At 42.2% G+C, this 19,621-nt stretch overlaps 1 protein-coding gene across 12 annotated transcripts in view; it reads right to left on the bottom strand.

The window, feature by feature from the left end:
- Positions 1 to 19,169, bottom strand: part of MPDZ (multiple PDZ domain crumbs cell polarity complex component) — a 1,139,709-nt gene extending 1,120,540 nt beyond the window's left edge. For 10 of the 12 annotated variants that reach the window (XR_007505031.1, XR_007505032.1, XM_049794701.1 and 7 more), the window contains exons 1-4: positions 19,039 to 19,169; positions 10,676 to 10,751; positions 9,915 to 10,081; positions 744 to 965 (exon numbers count right to left, since the gene is read on the bottom strand). Coding sequence is in view for 10 of the 12 variants with exons in the window: in XM_049794701.1 (XP_049650658.1) it covers positions 744 to 965; positions 9,915 to 10,081; positions 10,676 to 10,691 (405 nt within the window). In the remaining 2 variants the exon portion in view is untranslated. Of the gene's footprint in view, positions 1 to 743; positions 966 to 9,914; positions 10,082 to 10,675; positions 10,752 to 17,121; positions 17,147 to 19,038 lie in introns of those variants that run through there. The other 2 variants (XM_049794699.1, XM_049794693.1) reach the window with 2 other exon arrangements.
- Positions 19,170 to 19,621: the final 452 nt, after the last annotated feature.

Raw genomic sequence — 19,621 nt, 5'->3', positions numbered from 1 at the left:
TATTACAGTCCAGAAGAGGAAATCAGGAAACAACAACTAAATATACAGTGTTTAGGCTTAGTAGTGACTAAACTAGGATGTATGTGTGTATAAAATTTTAGAGGGTACAGGCCAACTCCCAAGCAGAACTAGAAAAAGGACTAATTTCAGAAAGAGGAAAAAAGTAGGACCATGCAAAAGGCTCTCCAGAACAGCAGGAGACTTCTCCTATCTGGCTCTATTACAGGTTAATTAGAAAAATGCTGGAATATATGCCTGGCCATTCTCAGCTCCATTCACTGAAGGAACTCATACACCATTTCTGCCTACCACAGGGAAGCAGAAAGACTACAGAACAATGCGTAGCAAGGCCAAAAAGGAATTTTCCATCTTATTTCCAATCAAGTCACAGAACTAGCTTTCATTAGTTATGCATACAAGAGCATGCTCTGACAAAGCATTTCCCTCATGCACAGCGCGGCAGTCCTACAATGAGCATGGAAATATAATGGCATGCTGATCTGTGAAAGGCACACTGCCCAGCCAAGGACAGTAACTCAGCAGTGACAATGTCAAGGCTACTTTTCCAACTGTTTTCTCATTTACCAATTCTTCTTCAAATTAAAAGGTTGGTTTTGTTTTACATAGCAAGTGAGCTCTGGTTTGCTTAATAACTCAAATTGCTTTTAAATAAACATACATATATTTTCATCTTCTACATAATCAGTGATCCACATTTCATGGTTACCAGATGACATGCCTACCTGGGACATATTTCTGATCAGCTGCTCAAAGTCATCACTAGAAGACTTCCCATTAACCTGAGGAGTAATGGATCTCATTGATGCTTCTAGCACATTAGCTGGGCTGCCATTCTGGTGAGCCAACAAATATGGCTCATTATGTGGCAAGGACCCCATGTTCACACCATGATGGAGAAGCTGAGGGAATTCACCAGTGGAATGTAAAGAAGGTGTAATATTTACCTGTAAAAGATTGATGGTGACACAGATTTATAGACACAGCAGAAACCTCCTCCTTACCCAAAAGCATCATGATAGGCCAATTGCTTGTTAAAAACATCTGAAATCCCAACTTGCAATTTTAAAAAGACATCTTAAAAAGAAAAATTATCTTTCATATTTTTTATTGAAGTTGTGAATTATCTGCATAAAGCATGAAAGAAACTGATGAAAATAATCTAAAATTCTTTTCTTTTCCATACCCTGCCTAAAGTTCTTTTGATCATATCAGCATGGCAGCTTGAAGTACTCCAACACAATAGTAGAGGTAAGCAAGTATGAACAAGATTTCTCTACAGTACCAGTATTTTTTAAAATAGATTTACCAATTATTTTACAAGAAAATTTTAAAAAAAGCATGTGTATTTTGATGAAAAAAGAAAGAAACCTCACCAGCTACATAGGAAACAAATTTCACTGGTCAGGGTTTTTGCATCACTATGCACTACAGCTGCCAATGTGACTCTCTACATATGCTAGAATTAAATAGAGAATTACTGAACAAGTCTTAAAATTACCAGGCTGATCTGAAAAACACAGTCATACCTTTATACAGAAAGCCTTGCCAATACAATTCTGTCAGAGCAGAAAAGAAAAGAAGAAAATTCTCCACTTTGCCCAGCCATAGTAAATTACCCATTTTCAAGCAGGTCTCTGCCAACTAATCTAATGAATGGCTGGTGGTGGTATAAAGCTCAGGTGAAGCAGGAGCCTTCATTTGGCTGTTGTCCCACTTGCCTGTTGACTGTCAACAGGCACCGTTTTACTCCACATCAATCTGGTTCATACTTGCCTGGCACACTAACCACAATTTAGGACAATATTGCAGCAGAATACTTTTCACAGTTGTACAGTGCAAATTTTCTAGCATTCTGCACCACAATACAAAAGACTGGGATTCCCATTCCTTGAAGCCTTATTTTTAGACTTCAAGTTATCAACAAAAAGTTTCAAAACGTTAAATGTATTCTAAAATGTCTACTGCACCAGTTTCAACTGTTTAAGCATGCTACTTCCATTAAGTTTATCACATCCTTCTCCCAACAGTTCAGTCATTAAAAGGTCAGTATTGTTCTCCATCACAAAATTCTTTCTCATCCGGGTGCTTTAGGGAAATACAATAGAACAAACATCATTTGTTGAACACCTTATGTGCCTGGGAAGACCCTCAAGTTACAGAAAAGATATCACAAGACAGCAGTGGAAAGAAAAGTCCTCAAAAGCACTTAGCCTGCTCTGCCATAAAAAAACAGGAAGAGGAAAGACAGGATGTTTGCAACTCAGTGATTTCCATCACACAGCGATTATCTTCTGCTGTCCGTATTTGTAAGGAATCACTTGGGTTATGTTTCAAACAAATCATAATGCCCAAAATGTGCACACATGCACTTTCTTTAATCACATACAGTAATTTCAGCAAGCCTGTAAGGCACAGGTAGATAAGCCTTGTTTCACAGTTCATTGCATGTAACAACACCCAGAGACATAATCAAATTCTCCCGTTCTGTGAATGCAAGATTTCCCCTTATATTATATGCATGGATTTGAAACTAATCAAGTCTATGCCATACTGCATTTCTTATCTGCATGAGTCCATATAAGAGGTTAATTCACTGCCACCTTCCCAATGTCATCCATTTCAATGTATAAAAGTGTATCACTGAACCTGGTCAATTAACATGCTTCATTTCTTGTTCTCCTCCACCTTCAAATCTTCTTATACCTTCTGCTGCCACATTCCTTCCCGCAAAAAATTGTTATGGGTCAAATTACTATTCCTAAAAGTATCTAACACCACTGTAATTAGCCAGTCTTGCACTGTTTCTATTTAAAAACATTTTACATTTCCACAGCAAGACAAGGCTGCCTAATAGCATGAAAGATGCAAACCCAAACTACTTCGCAAACCCAAACTACTTCTCAAGGCCATGGTATATGGGTCTGATATCACAAATGTTAGTAAGTCATGGATATATGTTCATTTTCTAAATTGCAGTGTTCATTGTAGAAAACAGCACTCAAATGCTCTTCCTGCTGAAGGTTACCATCCTCAGAGCTTGCTTGGTGAAAGAAGTCACTAAAGAACTCACCAACTGCTCAAGTAAAGCCAGCAGGGTTAGCCTAAACAAGCAACAGCATAATATGAGCAAAACCTACTGATTTTGCCCAATGTAGATTACTGAGAGCTCACATAACCTCTTCGGTGCAGCCTTTGGAGTCGTACCCTCAAACTAAGTAGGCAAGGCTCACCAGCTGAGAGAGGTAATGACTCCAGTGAATCTGATTAAACCTGGAGAAAAATATATGAAATGCCTTCAATTTCATTTAGCACCATCCTAAGCACAGCATTACTCTGTCTTGGGACCCTTTTAATGCGGCAGGAGCTTTCTGAGGTTTTGTCCTTGGGATGGCAGAAGGGGAAGGGTCACTGATATTACTGATAGTCCTATGTAACTCAACCATGCATGAATTCCCTGCTTTGAATGGAGTGTGCAGCCATCTTCCAAGACAAAAAAGGGCAAAAATGGAAAATTCCACAATAATGCTAAGAGCAAAATTTGAGACTATATACAGAAAGCTAGAACCTCTTTTGTTTTATAAAGAGAGAGCCACGCAGGCAAAAAAAAGAACAGTAACAGACTTTTAAGGCACAGAAACTGACTAGCTAAGGAACCCTTGCTGTGCTCACCCCACTGTCTACTTCCCTTCTACCTTCCTTCATGAATTTCACTGAAGTTTTTTCCATGTTACCACACAGTGTGCAGACTACTAACACAGAGACAATCCCAGCCTGTGAAGCCTCTCTCTGGATAAAAAGTCAATGTCTCTTCCTGTATCCAGAACACTCCTTTACACAGAAATGTGTAGGGACCAAGTTGCAACACTGGAAAAATGATATAATGCACACAGAGTAGATCAAGCAAGCCACAGTAATCCTAAACCACCACATCTTTTGAATAGTATGAATAATACAAATGGTGTTTATATGATGATATTGTTTTTCTTTAATATACACTTCCCTGTATGCACAAACAGCAAAGAAAAAAAATGAAACTACACATCAAAAATAAAATGTTGTTGAGTATGACACATTGCCCCTATGCTAAATTGTGTTATATGCCTTCTCTGAATCTAAAATACTTCTTGTGCCACTCAATATCCCATACAGCACAACCTTCAGTATTCAGAGGAATTCTGTGCCCATCATGTGCTATGTTCTACATATGTTCTGCCAGTACTGTTTAACTGAAGATTGCTTTATGCAGCTCATTGACTGTTTGTAATGTTCAAACAGCAGGCTAGCCATGACAGGCACATTAACTTCCACCTGAACACGTGCCCAGTATCGCTATTTTCTTCTCTAGGTAAGTTTGAAGGAGTTCTCCAATTAAGATATGACAGTCTCCTTAGGGATTTACGTGCTTCTCTCTGGTAGAAAACTCACACATCCCCATGCTAAAATAGAAGTAGCACCAGGCTGATTCATATTTTAGTTTTACATTGTATGTTTTCATAGACCAAATCCTGTTCAAATTGGCGATACAGTGCCCACCTTCTCACTCTGACATTTCATCCCTTCTGCATACTCGTATGAGCTAGGACACTACTGCAAACATACAGGAATTGACTGACCACTCCCATTCCTTCTGCCTTCCAAACCAGAAGATCGAAGTTGTTCATGTTTTTCTAAGACTTTTTGCATAACTAATTAACGCTATTATTCTGAAGACACTGGATAGTTTTTATTTGCATGATGGTTGAAACACCACTGAAAAGGAGTGCTGCATACTATATACAGCAGGAAAAGGCAAAAATGACCCTCCAACCCACACCAGTTTAACTAGAACTTTAAAAAGCTTCACCTTGAATCTTCAGTTCAACTGTGATTACAGCACAGCTACAATGCAGTATCAACCACCACCTCTTCAATAGCACTTGATAGCAACACCTCATTTTCATCACACCTTTTTTAAACTAACACAGCTACACATTCAGCAGAGGATGTGCTTAACACGGGAAGCCTACCTCACATAAAGTGGCTTCTGACTTGTGAAACTCCAAGAAAAAAACAAAACTCTAGGAAAAATGTCAAACTGTTAACAGAATAAAGTTTTGTGTACGTGAGTGTGCAAAAAACTTAAATTTCAGAATGTCTCCTCTCCTGAAACACACATGCACACTTACACTTGAAAAACATTTGTTTTTTAATGACATTTATAATGATCCTAAAGGTAGAAGTTCAGAATCTCCAGACAAATTACAAGCAGAAATGTGACAACCACTCTCTTCCCTGTCGTCCCCCTCCCCAAAATACAGGCTTACAGCATGTAAAAGTTGAGAAGAACTGGTTTATATTCTTGCTAACCACAGAAGTATAGGTCATTCCAGGGGGAGCAATAAACCACAAGTGGAAATCTCAAGAAGATGATGCTTTTGTGGTTGCATGAAATATTTTTCATAACATATAAATTGCACTACTTTGCAGTAATAAAATCACCATAATTCCATCAAGAGGTAGCTTTATAGCACTGTGATTGTGTAAGTACCATATGAAAGAATATTGCTTTGTTTTATAATTTGGCTTATGCTAATTTTCCTTGATTGGCTTTCTCCTTACTGTACGTAACATCTGCAACGTGGACATAATTCGGCATAAGACAAAAAGAAAAATTCACAAATACCACTGAGTATGATAAAACTTACGTTATAGTTGAACAGACGGACACTAAATGCAATCAAACAGTGCTTACATGCAGTTGCTCAAAATATGTTTTTAACAAAAAGGGAGCTACTCGAGCCATGTCTGCAGTGTATCAATACTTAAAGCAATGTAATCAGCATTGCTAGGTCTCAACCTGAGTAAGAAGAAATTCTCGGTGTTTCTGCACTCCAGCCATTAAGCCCCAGCCCTCGGAGACCCCAAGAAGCACAAGGCAGTACTTCAGCTGACTGCAAGCATCCTGAGTGGCAAAAAGGTCAGCTGCAGCAGCAACCGCACTTGAAGTGCCGAAGCGCAAGCCAGCCGCCATGCGAGCCCTGCAGGGAGCCAGCAGCGGGGACAGCACTGCCCAGTGCCCTGCCCTGCCCGGCGCTCCCCACAGGCACGCTGCCTGTGCCACAGCGAAAGCCCCCAAGGGAACCCCAGGAACAGGCACTGGCACTGGCACCAGCACTGCTCCAGCACTGCCCTGCTGGCCGCTCCTTTATGTCTCCGTCCTCAGGGTGGATGAAGCAGATCCCAAATCAGCATCTCTTATAAGCATTTTGCTTCAAAACACAGAGCAAACGGCATTGTTGCAGAACAGGGTTCAGGATAGGAATTAAAGGTCTCCTCTATTTGTGCAAACTACAAAATTAAGCGAGTGTTCACAGGCGATATGAAAAGACACAGTTTCTCCACTTCTTCCCGATATCCACTCTAGGGCTGACACCCAGCTATCCCATGCAACCCAGTAAGTTCTGCACTGCAGGGGGACTCTTCCCCACTACTGCATTGCATACAAAAACCTATGATCAAACTCGCGAGCAGAAAAAATCTGAGGAATGCAGCCCAGCCAAGGGAAGCGTATTTTGTTCTGGCAGAGCCCTGAGTGGAGTGGAGATGGCAGGAGGAGGGGAGGAAGTGGTGGACAAGGGAGAGACAAAAAGGAAAGGAAGAGAAGCAGGAGAGGACTGCCATCACGGTCTGAGTATTTTCTTTAAAATATTTTATAAAGAAAAGAAAACACCATTGAAAAGTTCAAAGCATCACAACATCTATTTTTCTTTTCTGTCACTCCCTTATCTTCAAACAACAAGACAGCCCTCCAGCATGACAAGACAAGCACTCACTGAAAAATAAGGATACAGAGAGGCAGAAAAAACCCTAGTTCCTTCAGTGCTCCCTAACTGAAGCGACTAGTTAAGTCACGACAGTATTTCTCAAAAAAACATCTCTTTGCTGTCTCTAGACTTTTCCCAGTCCAGTTCTCAACTTTGCAATGACAGATTTGCACTGCAAACAAATTTTGCTTGCTCATTCAAGAAAAAAAACTTCAAAGCACCTACCAATAAGCACCAAAGCATCAGAATTGCTGACTTCAGCATCATGCCTCACCAACATCCAGATGAAGCAACCTACCGCTCAGTCCACACTACTGCATGTAACACAAATGCAAATTCAAGATGCTCTTGTTAAGTACACAACAACAATGAAGGGGATCAATTTCCAATTAACTCACAGAATTTTTACAGAAATGGGACAGCAAATCTGAAACACCTCCATGCATGCAGAAACACACAGTTTTTCAGATCTTTTGGTGCTTAAAAGATCATTTATCTGTAGGGAAAAAAAAAAAAGAAAAGGAAGTCTACTATTTAGACCATAAAAAAATGGTAGTATCTCACTGGAATGCAAGGAATATTTGGCTGCCAAAACGATGTATTTGTATCCTATTTTTTCCTAAGAAAACATGACAGATGTTTACAAGATTTGCCAGCTCATTTTCCAGACTCGCTGTAGAAATGTAAGATGGGATTCTCATTATCATCTTTACACCTTCCAGACACAGTGCCTCAAGACAGGAATATGTCCTACCCTCAAATTTATTCCGGCCACTATAGGCCCACAAGTAGGTCTCACTCAGTGACCTACTTCTGCTGGGATGCTTGCAAGGAATCAGTTTGACTTAGAAAGTAAATTGCCATTACTGCTGCTCTACTCTCATCCTCTTTTTGAACCAACACTTCCCTTAAAGATGGCCATCTGAGAATTTTGCAATAGTCTTGTAGCTTTTTAAAAACTCATACACTAATTAAAAACACAGAAGCAGTTTAACAGACTGTCACTTACACTTCACCTTGAGAAGAAACAGGCCCCCATTCAACTTTCAGTGCAGCTCATTGTGAAACATCACAAAAATTTAGCCATCTTAGTCTTGAGTGGGTAGAGACTCCAACACCTAGTCACTGCACAGCCCAGCACCACTTGTCATCCTGTCTCAAACACAGCTCTTACTGCAAGTGCTTGGAAAACAACTTGTCTCTTTCCTCAGTCTGGCACAGCTTGGCCGAAAAGCCTGGTCACTATTCACATGCCTTGCAGCTTTCACCAATCTGTAGTTTAAAGAGTTTCAAGAGCACAGCACCTTTGCAGACATAAAAAGAAAACTAAAGGGTGTCCTTGAACAAAACTGAGCCTTTGACAATGCCAAGAAATGCAATTTCTTTAACATGACTGCCTATTTCATGATTTTATTCTTTGTCCTGTTTCAATATGCTTTATAAACATTTAAATAAAGCAAAGAAGAGACAGATAATCTCATGTTATATTGCAGGGAAGAAATGATTCTACAGAGAAAATACAGGACACTTTCTGAAGAGCTGACCCAAATCTAAGAATGGCCAGAAACATACATTTATTTGCACGTGCAAGTGTTCATGTAAGCACTTATCAAGAAGGGAATTCACATCTAAGTAGCTCCCCTGTCAACTAGACTGAATACGTACCATGCAACACGCACAGGCCACTAAAGTTACCAGACAGATAAACTTGTGGAGTTAGGGCAGAAGGTAAAATTGTTATTTGCTTTTTAAAAAATACACATCTGAAATTACCCATCTGTAGCATCAGCTGCTTCATTTTACCAATTTAGGTGTCTGTATTTAAAAAGAGAAGCATCCTTTAACTTCACAGCTAATATCTAGAAGTGAAAATTTAATTTGTCTTTTCACCAAATTCCCATTAATGCTTCAGGCACACTTTTGCTTCTCACCAAGTTTTCCCAGAGTCACCACCACGTAATTCGCATAATTTCTGGATGTCACTGTTAAATTCTCCTTGTCAAAGAGCAGAGCAAACAAACCCTAAGAAAGGCTTTTCTGCTACATTTTTTTATATCACGCCAATGTCATCAAGTCTCTACATACCAAGCATGCAAAATCTGAAAAGCACGGTCAGGTATAGCACTATGGACAACCATTCTAACTTCCTTCTTGTCTGTGCAAAAATAGCACCAAGATAATCCACAAGAAGCAGTAAAGACCAGATTGTACTCTTCTGCCACACAGTTGAAGTAGTGTCAAGATTGTGATGACTCCTCACTAGCCAGAGTCCAGTCAGACACCAGATGCAGCTCCACAGGCCCAGTGTGCAGGGGCTGCATCCTCCCACTTTGGCATTTCTGCATACAGCCACCAAGCTGCCCATCTTGCAGGAGTCGACAGTAACAACTATTTGCAAAGCCAGATACGCAGTTTAGTCCTAATTCAGTTACTGAACTACTTTTTATATTCTTCAAGTTCTTATTCTGCTGATAAGGAAATTAAATTATAGTAACAAATAATCAAGTCAATACAGTCGAGTTGCTGCTCCTTTTCTCATCCTCACCGAAGACATGCAGAAAAATAATACTTTTACTTAAAACCCTGAGCAAGGAAAAAGAAGGTAGGAGCTCTCGGTTCTCTTTGATCTTTTATTCCTACACAAAAAAAATAGATTTTCATGTGCTTCTGAAGTCAACATTCCACAGCTTCCCTTATATATTCTCATGTTAGCAGGGTAAGACACAAGAGAGCAATAAAAACCTCATAGGAAAAAAATCCTAAGATCTCATACAAAACATGTTCCCTTTGAAGGACAGAGACAGAAAGCCTTATGATAATTCCCCACCCAGTATCACAATTTCCCTACCAAGAACATCATAACTAACAAGCATAACATAAAAAATACCTACACAAACTATGGGTCTCAAAAAATCCCAGAAAAGTCAATGGGTATGTCCCCCTTAGTTCCCTGAAGCTTTGGATCAGACATTTAATTTAGGCTATTTAATTTAGGCTATTTAATTTCACTATTCAACATGCAGAGACACACACATTTTTGCACCTTCTTAGCAATATTTCTTTTGTGCCTAGGAGGCTGCTTTTCCTTACCTGATCTCTCAGTTGTTGAACAGAAGTCTGAAGGTTGAGAATTTGGTTAAAGAGAGGACTCTGCAGCACTGATTTCAATAAGCTCAGTTTCTCTTCGTTTGCAATGTCACCTCGATCCCGAAGTTTTGCCTGTAAGCGCTCCATGGCCTGGAGGGCCCGATGTGTATCTGTAGCAATAATCATTCCTGGTCAGTTTAGAAACAGCCACATACAAGCATGTAACAGGTTTAAATGTATCCCTCTCTACTCTTTAAACTACAGAGGACTTGAATGGTTCAGTTCTGAACAAAAATCCCAGCCCAAACATGTCTAATGAATCAGGAAGTCAGAGGCAGAGCACAAACCAGAAGCCAATGAAAATTACATTTTTGTCCATCAAGAACTGGGTTGCAAAAGTGAAAGAGCTTTCATTAAAATTCAGTTACAGGAACTGTCTTTACAGACCACTCTAAGTAAGTAGTGACAAAAATAGCCATAACAGAAAACAACTGTCCTTTTCATGAGAACTTTTTTAATTCTAGTAAAGATTGAAACAATGAAATCAAGACAACAGGCTAAAAATTAAGTACAATAAACAAATGATGGTACACCTTTTGTTTTAAAATACAAAATACAAAAACCCAAATACATCATGTACTTCCAAGCACAACGGAATTTTTTTACAAAACCTCTCTCAGCAGTATATGCCTATGCCCTAAATCCACCATGCACACTTAATTTGGCCACAAAAATATAGTGATACAAACAAAAAAAAAGATTACCAATCGTTTCCAACATGTTTTCTGCTTCTCAGCTTCTACTCCAATAATGGTAAGAGGCAGCAAATACAGTATTTCCCTGAAAAATAACAGAGAAAAAAAAAGGTCACATTTATAGAAGCACTAAGCTCTGAAGGAGAAGAAAAAAGCTTGACTTCTGAAAACAAGCAACAGCCCACAGAATAACAATCCACAAAAACTGTATCTCCTTGGATAATTAAAATAACCTCAGAGGTGACCATATTCTGAGTCACTTTGGAGCTTAAAACCTGCCTGAAAGTAGCTTTTAGGAACATGCTTTGTAATATTTTTGCAATTCCATACCAAAGCTGCTTGTCTGCATACTGTTGCACAACATGTTCTGCATTGCTTTAATCAGAAGCTATCAATCACAGCTGTCACTGATACTTTTAAACAGTTTGCTTTCCTTTTCAGTGATTCATAAAAAAACCTTCCCTGTGGGATCAGTTTTCAAGCCCTATGTTGACAATTTCAGGTGCATGAGCCATAGCACATTTTCTAAAGTCGCCTTGTAAAAAGAAGTCACGCAAGTCACAAAGTCTTCATGCTACATAGGCTTGCAGGATTCCCACAGTACAGCTTCCACTATTAACGCCTATTGGAATTGAGACTCGGATCTGGATGACAGCTTGGTTTTCACCAGCATGGGTTTCCAGGCAGTAAATTCTACACTGGGAAAAAGAAAACCTGAAATTGCTTTGTTTATTCTTTTTTGTTGCTTTTGGGGGTTTGGGTTTTTTTATTCAACAGCGTGTCTGCAATTGCTCAGAAATTTGTAGTGACGGAATATATTTGGTGGAGATAGATAGCTGAGAAGCGAGCAGTTCAAATATCACTGCAGGTGTATGAACTGAGCTGTGCATTTTACCATCTTATCTTTCATAATGGTGCCTTTGTTTTCTTGGTAATAGGAAAGCACTCCAGTATAGCATCCTGACTTGAATCTGGTGAGCTCACCAATATGCAGATAGCTGTGATCTCTAAGCACTCAGGAAAAATTATTTTTCCTGAAACTTTGGAGAAAAATAGGGAAAAGGAATGGTGTTGACAAATCCCTGTAGTTTTACAGCCTTTTAGTTAGGCTGTAAGACAGCCTAACTAAAATTCAGCAGGACCATTAGTTAGAGAACCTGAGCAGGACAAGCATGAATTGATCCTCACAACAAATGCAAGAGAACAGCTGTTAACATAGATGCACTTATAAGGAACACAAGCCAGGATGAACATTTTGACAAGCCTGTATTATTTGCAGTTTGTGCAGAAAACCCAATCAAGTGCGTTTAAAATGGTTTCAAATTCCATCACCAAGACTTCCTTAGTTTCAACATGCCTGAGGCTTCGTATCATTTTTTTTTATTGCATTTGAATTTGCCAATACATTGGTATAGAATCACTGATCACCCTTTTTAGGACACAATGTACCACTTACAGACAGATATTCAAACCTTTTGAACCTGACTTTGTCAAAGTAACCTTATTCCATGATCCAAGTTACGCATATCAGTAATAAATAATAACAAGCCTTTATGAATTTGTTTTCTCACTTGGCAAGGCAAATCCCAGCACATGATAACCAGATCTGAAAAACAAACCAAGTATCTTGCGTTTTCACCTTGTCACTCTACAAAAACAAGACCAAAAAAAAATGTCTATTTTACATGGGAAGGGCTGGATGGGTTTATTTAAACATTATGAAGGAAGCTGGCTTCCTGAAAGCTTAATCACTCATAGCTTTTCCTTCTAAATTAACAAACTACTATCACTTCTTCTATGCAGCGCCCCTATTTACAAATAGAGGCATTTATGTCATGTTCACAGGTGTTTTTCCCAGTGGCAATGCCAACCAAAGCAGTTCTTACACGGTTACATTTCTTCCTCTACAGCTGCTCTTGAGGCTGTGTTGTGGATGCAACTCGAGAACTGTGTGGAAAAAAATGACGTGGAGTATTCCTCAGTCATTTCAGTGCCATGATCCTGTTTATCACAGTACTATATGCACAAGCACATGGCACCGTATGTTCAACTCTCATCTTCTAAAGAAACTGAACAGGAAAAATACAGGGTTACTGTTCTTCTGCTTTAGCTCCCCGAGAACCTCAAGAAGACATGCAGCTGTAAAAAGTCCGTATCTTTTGGAGCAGCTGGATATTGCTTTATGTTATGATTCAACTTGCCTAAAATCTCATTTTTGGTGTGCTGTGAAAGGCATGTTTTACAAGTGACAGAATGTACAAGGTCACCACTGTGTTCGTGCAATCCCAGTGGTATGAACTCTGATGATTTATAATGGAAGCTTTCTAAAAGCAAACACAAGTCCTAAACATACTCTATAGATGGAGATGATCCTATCTAATTTGCAATGAAAAGAAGTCCTTAGCTCTGCTAAGACACTAATGATATACTTCCTATTTACCTCATGTTTTAGAGGTAGGAATACTGCTCCAGAGCTATCTTAGCATCAGGAAATCCATTTTTAACTCTCAGTTTAATTCTCCTTATTTTGTGTTTATATTAGCGGGGAATCCCTCCTCAGCTGACCAGATTAATGCTTTTGTCGACTGCGGCACTAAGCAGGAGCAAGACTGAAACTGCTGTCAGGATGTTTTCCTTCAGGACACTTGCTCCGACACAGAAGGCACACCAGCATTTCTACATGTCGCAGTCCAAGATGACCCCTGTACACTCGGCCCACACTCTGAAATGGCGAAAAGCCACGTGACTGTGCTCCTGCTGTGTTACATCCATGCTAACAAGTGGGATCTGTCAGCACCAGCTCAGTGGCACATTAACATTGCCGAAATACAGGGCAAGCAAGCACACATCTGTCCAAAATGCACCACAGAGACATACCCATAACCACCACCCACTACAGCTGCAATTCCTGGCCTTTAAACCAGCTTACTTCTAGATATTTTAACAATAATGTGCTGGGAAGAAGTATGGAGGCATGCATGATTATTTGTTAAAAGGCATAAGCCTATTATTTGCTATAGTGAATATTTTTATAATGCCATCACAGACTTCTAGATGCACAAACGGGAAGTTTAGTTCTGATTCTCATTCTGCATACTCCTGGCACCCTGTATCACAGGAGTCTGAAGCCAAAACCAGCCCTTCTATACACGGCACAAATACTGTTCACACCTCAAACAGCTTACTAGCTTAGCTCAAAGCAGATTTAACTATTTTTGTATTTCAGTGCTAAAGTTCATTAATCTCTTCACAGTAATAAGAACAAAGACTGACAAAGTTAGACCTTTTTATTTGCAACTTGAAGAAATACTGTTAAATGAATAGCAAGTTAAATTCACTTCCAGGTTTTTAAAGGCACAGGTGGGTTTAAAAAAAAAAAAAAAAAGGCACCTTCTCCTCCTGTTTTATAACAGGACAGTAGAAAACACAAGTAATTTTAGACAGGTACATGGTGAGAAACATGACATCTTCTACTAAGCATGCACAAAAGTTAAAGATGATCCCTTTCAAAGCTGCACTTCTGAAATTTGATTCTTCCCAGGCTAACAAAAAAAATGTCTTATATACACACTTCTCCACTCTTTATGCTGCTGGTCTTCTGCAAGGTCAGCTGCCAGAAAACAGTTGGCATGCTGCAGCTCTGGTTTCTTTGTGCCCACTCCTAAAACACTAAAATCCACGGGTGTCAGAATTCTAAATGACATGAAATTTGTGTTAATCGCCTCCTTTCCACTACAACCACGCAAACCACTCAGCTAAACAGCCAAAAGATTCATGAAAAGGGAAAGATGACCCACTTCCAATGATTACTCCTTCACACCTGATCAGGTACTTCCTACAAGGAAACTTACTGTGTTTCATGGATGGATACTCCATCTCTTACTTCACAAAGCCATTTCAGATAATACTCCAGAAACTAACGCTCATAGCACTGGATAAGCTAACATGCAATGCCAAAGATAGAAAACCTAGTAATAGGCTTTGCCCTGTAGCTCCCGCATTACTTTTAAGTGCTCTGAGGATACAGAGGAAATGCCTATCTTAAGAGTGATCTCTAGGCCCAAACTTTGGCTAGGAGTTGCTTAAGATTACAACTAAACCTGTTTCAATTAAGCAGCACAGCAATCACAACATGCATTTTATAGCTGCTAAAAAGAGTATTTTGAAACTTCTAATCTAAATTTAAACACCTGGGTCCGGATTTGGCTGGGCTAGAGATATCCATTCATACTCGATTTTTATGTCCTGTCATTTCCCTCCCCTGCTTTCTGGCTATCACTCAAACAGCATGTTGTGTTAGCACAGCCTGGCACACAAATGGAAACCAAACCACACAGGAAGTGGCAGATAGTAATTTCTGCTAAATCTTCTGCTTTGCCTGCAATTTCCAGGAGCTCTTCCATTTTGCCCAGTTACCTCCCATGTGCTGGCTGCCTTCCCTGAGAGGAAAACTGAGGTGATCCCCAGACTCTTTGCAGGGAGTCTTGTCAATATAAAGGCAGCAGAAACCATTCACAGTAAATTAAAGATCTCATGCTTTTCTATGTATTCTTCCACTGTCACAAAGGCAATTTTTCTGTTGCATAAAGCACTTTCTAGGATTATAAGCAATATTACAAGGACTTGACAACTGCAGCCTGGCTGGTGTAGCCTTCACTACTTGTAATGAAAGCAAAACGCATACCTGAGCACACACTGAAAGGGTGTGGAATTAAATGCAGGAGAGCAGTGACCAACAGGGAAAGGAGATAAACAAAAACAAAAAGTGGAAAGGAGGAAAGAAGGGGAAAAAAGGCTAGCCTACCATTTTACTGACAGGACATAAGCTTGCCAAATTAACATCAACCACTTGGTTTCATCAGCCAAGAGACCCTGGACTGCACGTTTCTAGATGACAGAAAAGAGAACTGATTCGAATTAAGGATTTAATACAAGCAAAATTAATGTGCACTGTTCCACAAGGAACAAAGCAGATTTCCACTGACTATCTAGAACATAACAGGCAAGAACGAGAAGCCTGAAATTTACATTTAAAAGCTATGCTAATAAAAATTGTTCTGAAATATTCAAAACAGAAATAAAAAGGCAGTTCTGAAACTAATGCACAGCCTATATTAAGACTACAGGCAGTACTGCTTGAAAAGTGATGTTTCTAGCCTCTTGAAATTTAGCACAACGGTGAATGCATCAAAGAGATGACAGTAGTGGCTCTGTATGTTAAGTACTGTGATAGAGCTGACCAGCACCATGTATTTGGAAGCAACTATGAAAACAGAATTTTGAACATTCAACTATTTTTAAGCTTCTGTTCACGTCACACTAATGTCTTAAGGAAACTTACAATGCTTTTGGATAAACAAGCAATCCGTTCGCTATGTTTAATTAATAACATTCTATAACACTGTTAAGGAGCCCTACATGAGCATGGTATCCATGTTAGCTGATGTGCAAGTTAAAACTGCAACAGGGAAATGGGCCTAAACTATACCTAATGCTCTCACCTACTGATAAACGTGTGTGGTACAGTGCATTCAAAGGTATTTTGTAAAGAGTATTGCAAAAACAACAACATAGTAGGGGAAATATTTCTTGTAGGGGTTGGGTTTGGGGGGAATTTTTTTGGTTAAGGAAACTAACAGATCACCTTTCAATAAATATTTTAACTTGAGATGAACTGGAATCACTTTCTTCTAACTTTTTAAATACAGGATTAGCTTCAGAAACTGAAAAGCAATTTTTCAGTATACGCACAATACATGCGACACTACATATACTGAATTAATGTATGAAACCCAGGCATGGTTAATATTGCCTTTTTATGTTTTCAGCATAGGCAATTGATTACCATATTCATTAAACTCAGTTAAACCTGATGAAACATAGTTCCTTTAACAGTTGCACCTCTTAACATATACTGGATTCTTCACAGAGGTGACAGCAGCACACATAAATGAATAAATGAGAAGCCCCATTGAACAGTTGCCAGTAAGCTTCAACAAAGAGTTGCCATTTTCCTGACAAACTGAAAATACAAACTTCTCATTGTATACTGTGACAACAATGGGCAAGTAATGCAGAAAATCATTACAGCACGTAACAAGACTATCATGCAAGGTGTCTCAGATGCAAGGACAGGGTCCGAAAAGCCTACGGAAGAAATATTCCAATACTGTGTAGGCAAAAATGGCGTATGTATATATTGACTTGTTGGGAATGCCAATGGTGAAACAAAACTGTCCTTACCAATGATGACACAGTATAATGCCAGCATGGCATTGTATTGGCTTAAACTGCTTCAGCAGGATGCTCAAATATAAAGCCAATCAGAAAATTTACTGGATACACTCCACAGAATTTTAAATTTTCTTACATGAAACATGAAGCAGATGATTTAAAAGGTCTTTATAATGGCTCTCAATACACTGATTAAAGTGTTATCTATTAAAACCATTTACAGTGATCTGCGTGACTGAGAAGTTGTATGGCATTCCTCTCTGAAGAATTCACAGAGCCAGATGGAATATAAAGATCATCCATCAGTATGTAAGTAGTGCAGTTCTCTTTTCCATAGTGCTGATACTGATCTAACTTTCCTAGTGCACTTTTGCGCAAAGAGAGGGGAGAATGTATCCAGTTCCTGATGAAAAAGCTTCTTGAAAGCACAAAGGAAGCCGTTAGAAACAGCAGTGCTAGTCAGTAAATGTTAGATGCACGTTACCATTAACAAGCCACGGAAACATAAAAAATATATATACTAAAAATGGATAATAATTTTGAAAAGAAAAAAAACAAGGTGATGTCTTCTGTCATAAAAAATGTTGCTAGTTAAGGTGGGTATGTCCTTAGATATTTTCATTCTGCATTCTTCTAATGTTACATTACTTTCCATCTACACAGGAGCATCAAGTAACATTTCCCAAAAATATTCTACCACTTTCCCCTTTTCCAGTTTAGATTCTTCCCTCCCAAGAAGTTGCTGTTATCTTGGAAAACGCAGTGCTGATATGGAAAACCACAAGGCATTACACAATAGACTTCTGCAACGGCAGAATTCAGACCCTTCAGCTTGATGACAGTAAATCACTGCTCTGCTCCACCAAGAGACTCCTCTACACTTCCTGGCACCGAAGCCATAAGAACGTTTTCTGTTCCAACAGCTTACACTAACAAAACCTTCTGCACGTGTCAAGAAGTTAAAAAAACCAACGGGATGAGACAGCGTTTAGAAAAGCGAAAGAAGAGGGGGGGGGGGGAAATACACTGTTCGGCCAAACGGCAAAGCAAATCTCTTAAATGAGGTACACGGAGTTCAAATGGTCGGCTTTGTGAGAGTTTTACTTTTTCTTTCCTCCTATTACTCTCTCCAGTAAACGTAGGGAGGTAACGGCAGCAAGGGGGTACACCACACGAGAAACAAACCATCCCAAAAAGCAGATCCTTTCCTTCGCACAACCAGACCCATCACAGGGCACAAGCGAGGCTTGCGCCTCGGCCCTCCGCTTCCACTTTGCCAAAGCGGTCACGTTTACATGCAGACCGGCGGTGGGGGGGATGCTGCAGGGCTACAGCGGGCTCCGGACCTGCGAGAAGCGCCAAGATCAGCACGGCAACAGGTACCGGCACGGACACCCGAGGCCTCGCCCCGCCAGGAGCCCGCACACCAGCCGCGGAGGAAGCCGCCGGCCGCGCTGGGGCCCCCGCACCGGCGCTGCCTCCCAGCGAGTCTCAGCGCCGCCGACCGCAAGCTCCGGGCGAGGGCCGCGGCGACCAGGAGGCCCCCCCCCCCCCCCGCCCCAGGGCCGCGGCCGCCCGCAGGTCTATGGCGGCAGCAGATGCGAAGACCTCCCCCGGCATGAAACACGCCCGCTGGCGTTAAAAGGAGAAAGGGGGGGGGGGGGGGGGGGGGCGGACGGGGGCAGAGCTCCCTGCAGCAGCCGGTGGCGGAGGCCGGGCTTTTGTTTACGCGAGGACGGCTCCCCGCCAGGCCGCCCGAGCCCGCGGACCCACTGCGTGCCGCAGGCCGGAGCCGCGGCCCGGCCCGGCCCCCAGCGCCGCTCCCCGCCGCCCGCGGACAGCTCGGCCCGGGGCGGAGGCGACGGACGGACGGACAACAAGCTCAGCTCACACCCCCCCCACTCCCCCCGCAGCTCCACGGCCTCTGTCGTCCTCCAACCGCCCCCACCCGCGCGCCGGGCCCCGGCCAAACCCGCCGGACCAGCAGAACAATAATAAATAAAACTTGGCGGGGTGAATGTGTTTTAAAAGGCCGCTCAAAACTCCAGCGACGCGGCGGGCCCCTCCCCGCCCTGCCCGCACCCCCGGAAGACGACACCGGCGGGATCACCCCGCTCCCCGGCCGGCGCCCCGCTTACCCCGGCGGCTCGGCGGGCCCCGCGGCCCGGCCCCCGTTCTCCGCCGTCGCCCTTCCCGCCCTCAAGTAACGGCGCCGAGCCGCGCCGCGGGGGAAGCGCGCTCAGGCACGCCCCGGCGGCCTGAAACCTAATCCTGCCCCACCGCCTCCCCCCCCCCCCCCAGCCCGGCCCCGGCCCCGGCCCCGGCCCCCCCCCCGCCCGCGCCGGCGGGTCTCCGGTCGCAGCGCTCCCCCGGCGCGGCCGCCCCGCAGCGCGGAGCCCGCCGCCTGCAGCGGGACGGCGGCCGCATCCCGACAGCGGGGGGGCGGCGGTATCAAGGGGGCTGGGCGGGGGGGCACGTTTGCGGGTTTCCCGGCCCGCTGCCTCCCTGGCGCGTCGGGTCGCGTCGCGTCGCAGCCCTTCCAGCCAAGTTTCTCTCCCCGCGGCTGCGGGCGAGGCGGCAGAGGGGGCCGGGCGGCGGAGCGCACGCCTTGCCGGGGATGACACCGAGGAGCTGGGCTGCCCTGGTTCTCCTTCCCGGGCCGGTGAACGGAAGGCGGCGGCGGCGGCGGCGGTGCGCTCACCCCTGGCTCTTCCAGGTGGT

Source organism: Accipiter gentilis, chromosome Z (assembly GCF_929443795.1).
Source record: "Accipiter gentilis chromosome Z, bAccGen1.1, whole genome shotgun sequence".
In the NCBI taxonomy this organism is placed as follows: Eukaryota; Metazoa; Chordata; class Aves; order Accipitriformes; family Accipitridae; genus Astur; species Astur gentilis.
This window is presented reverse-complemented; position numbering and strand designations above follow the sequence as displayed.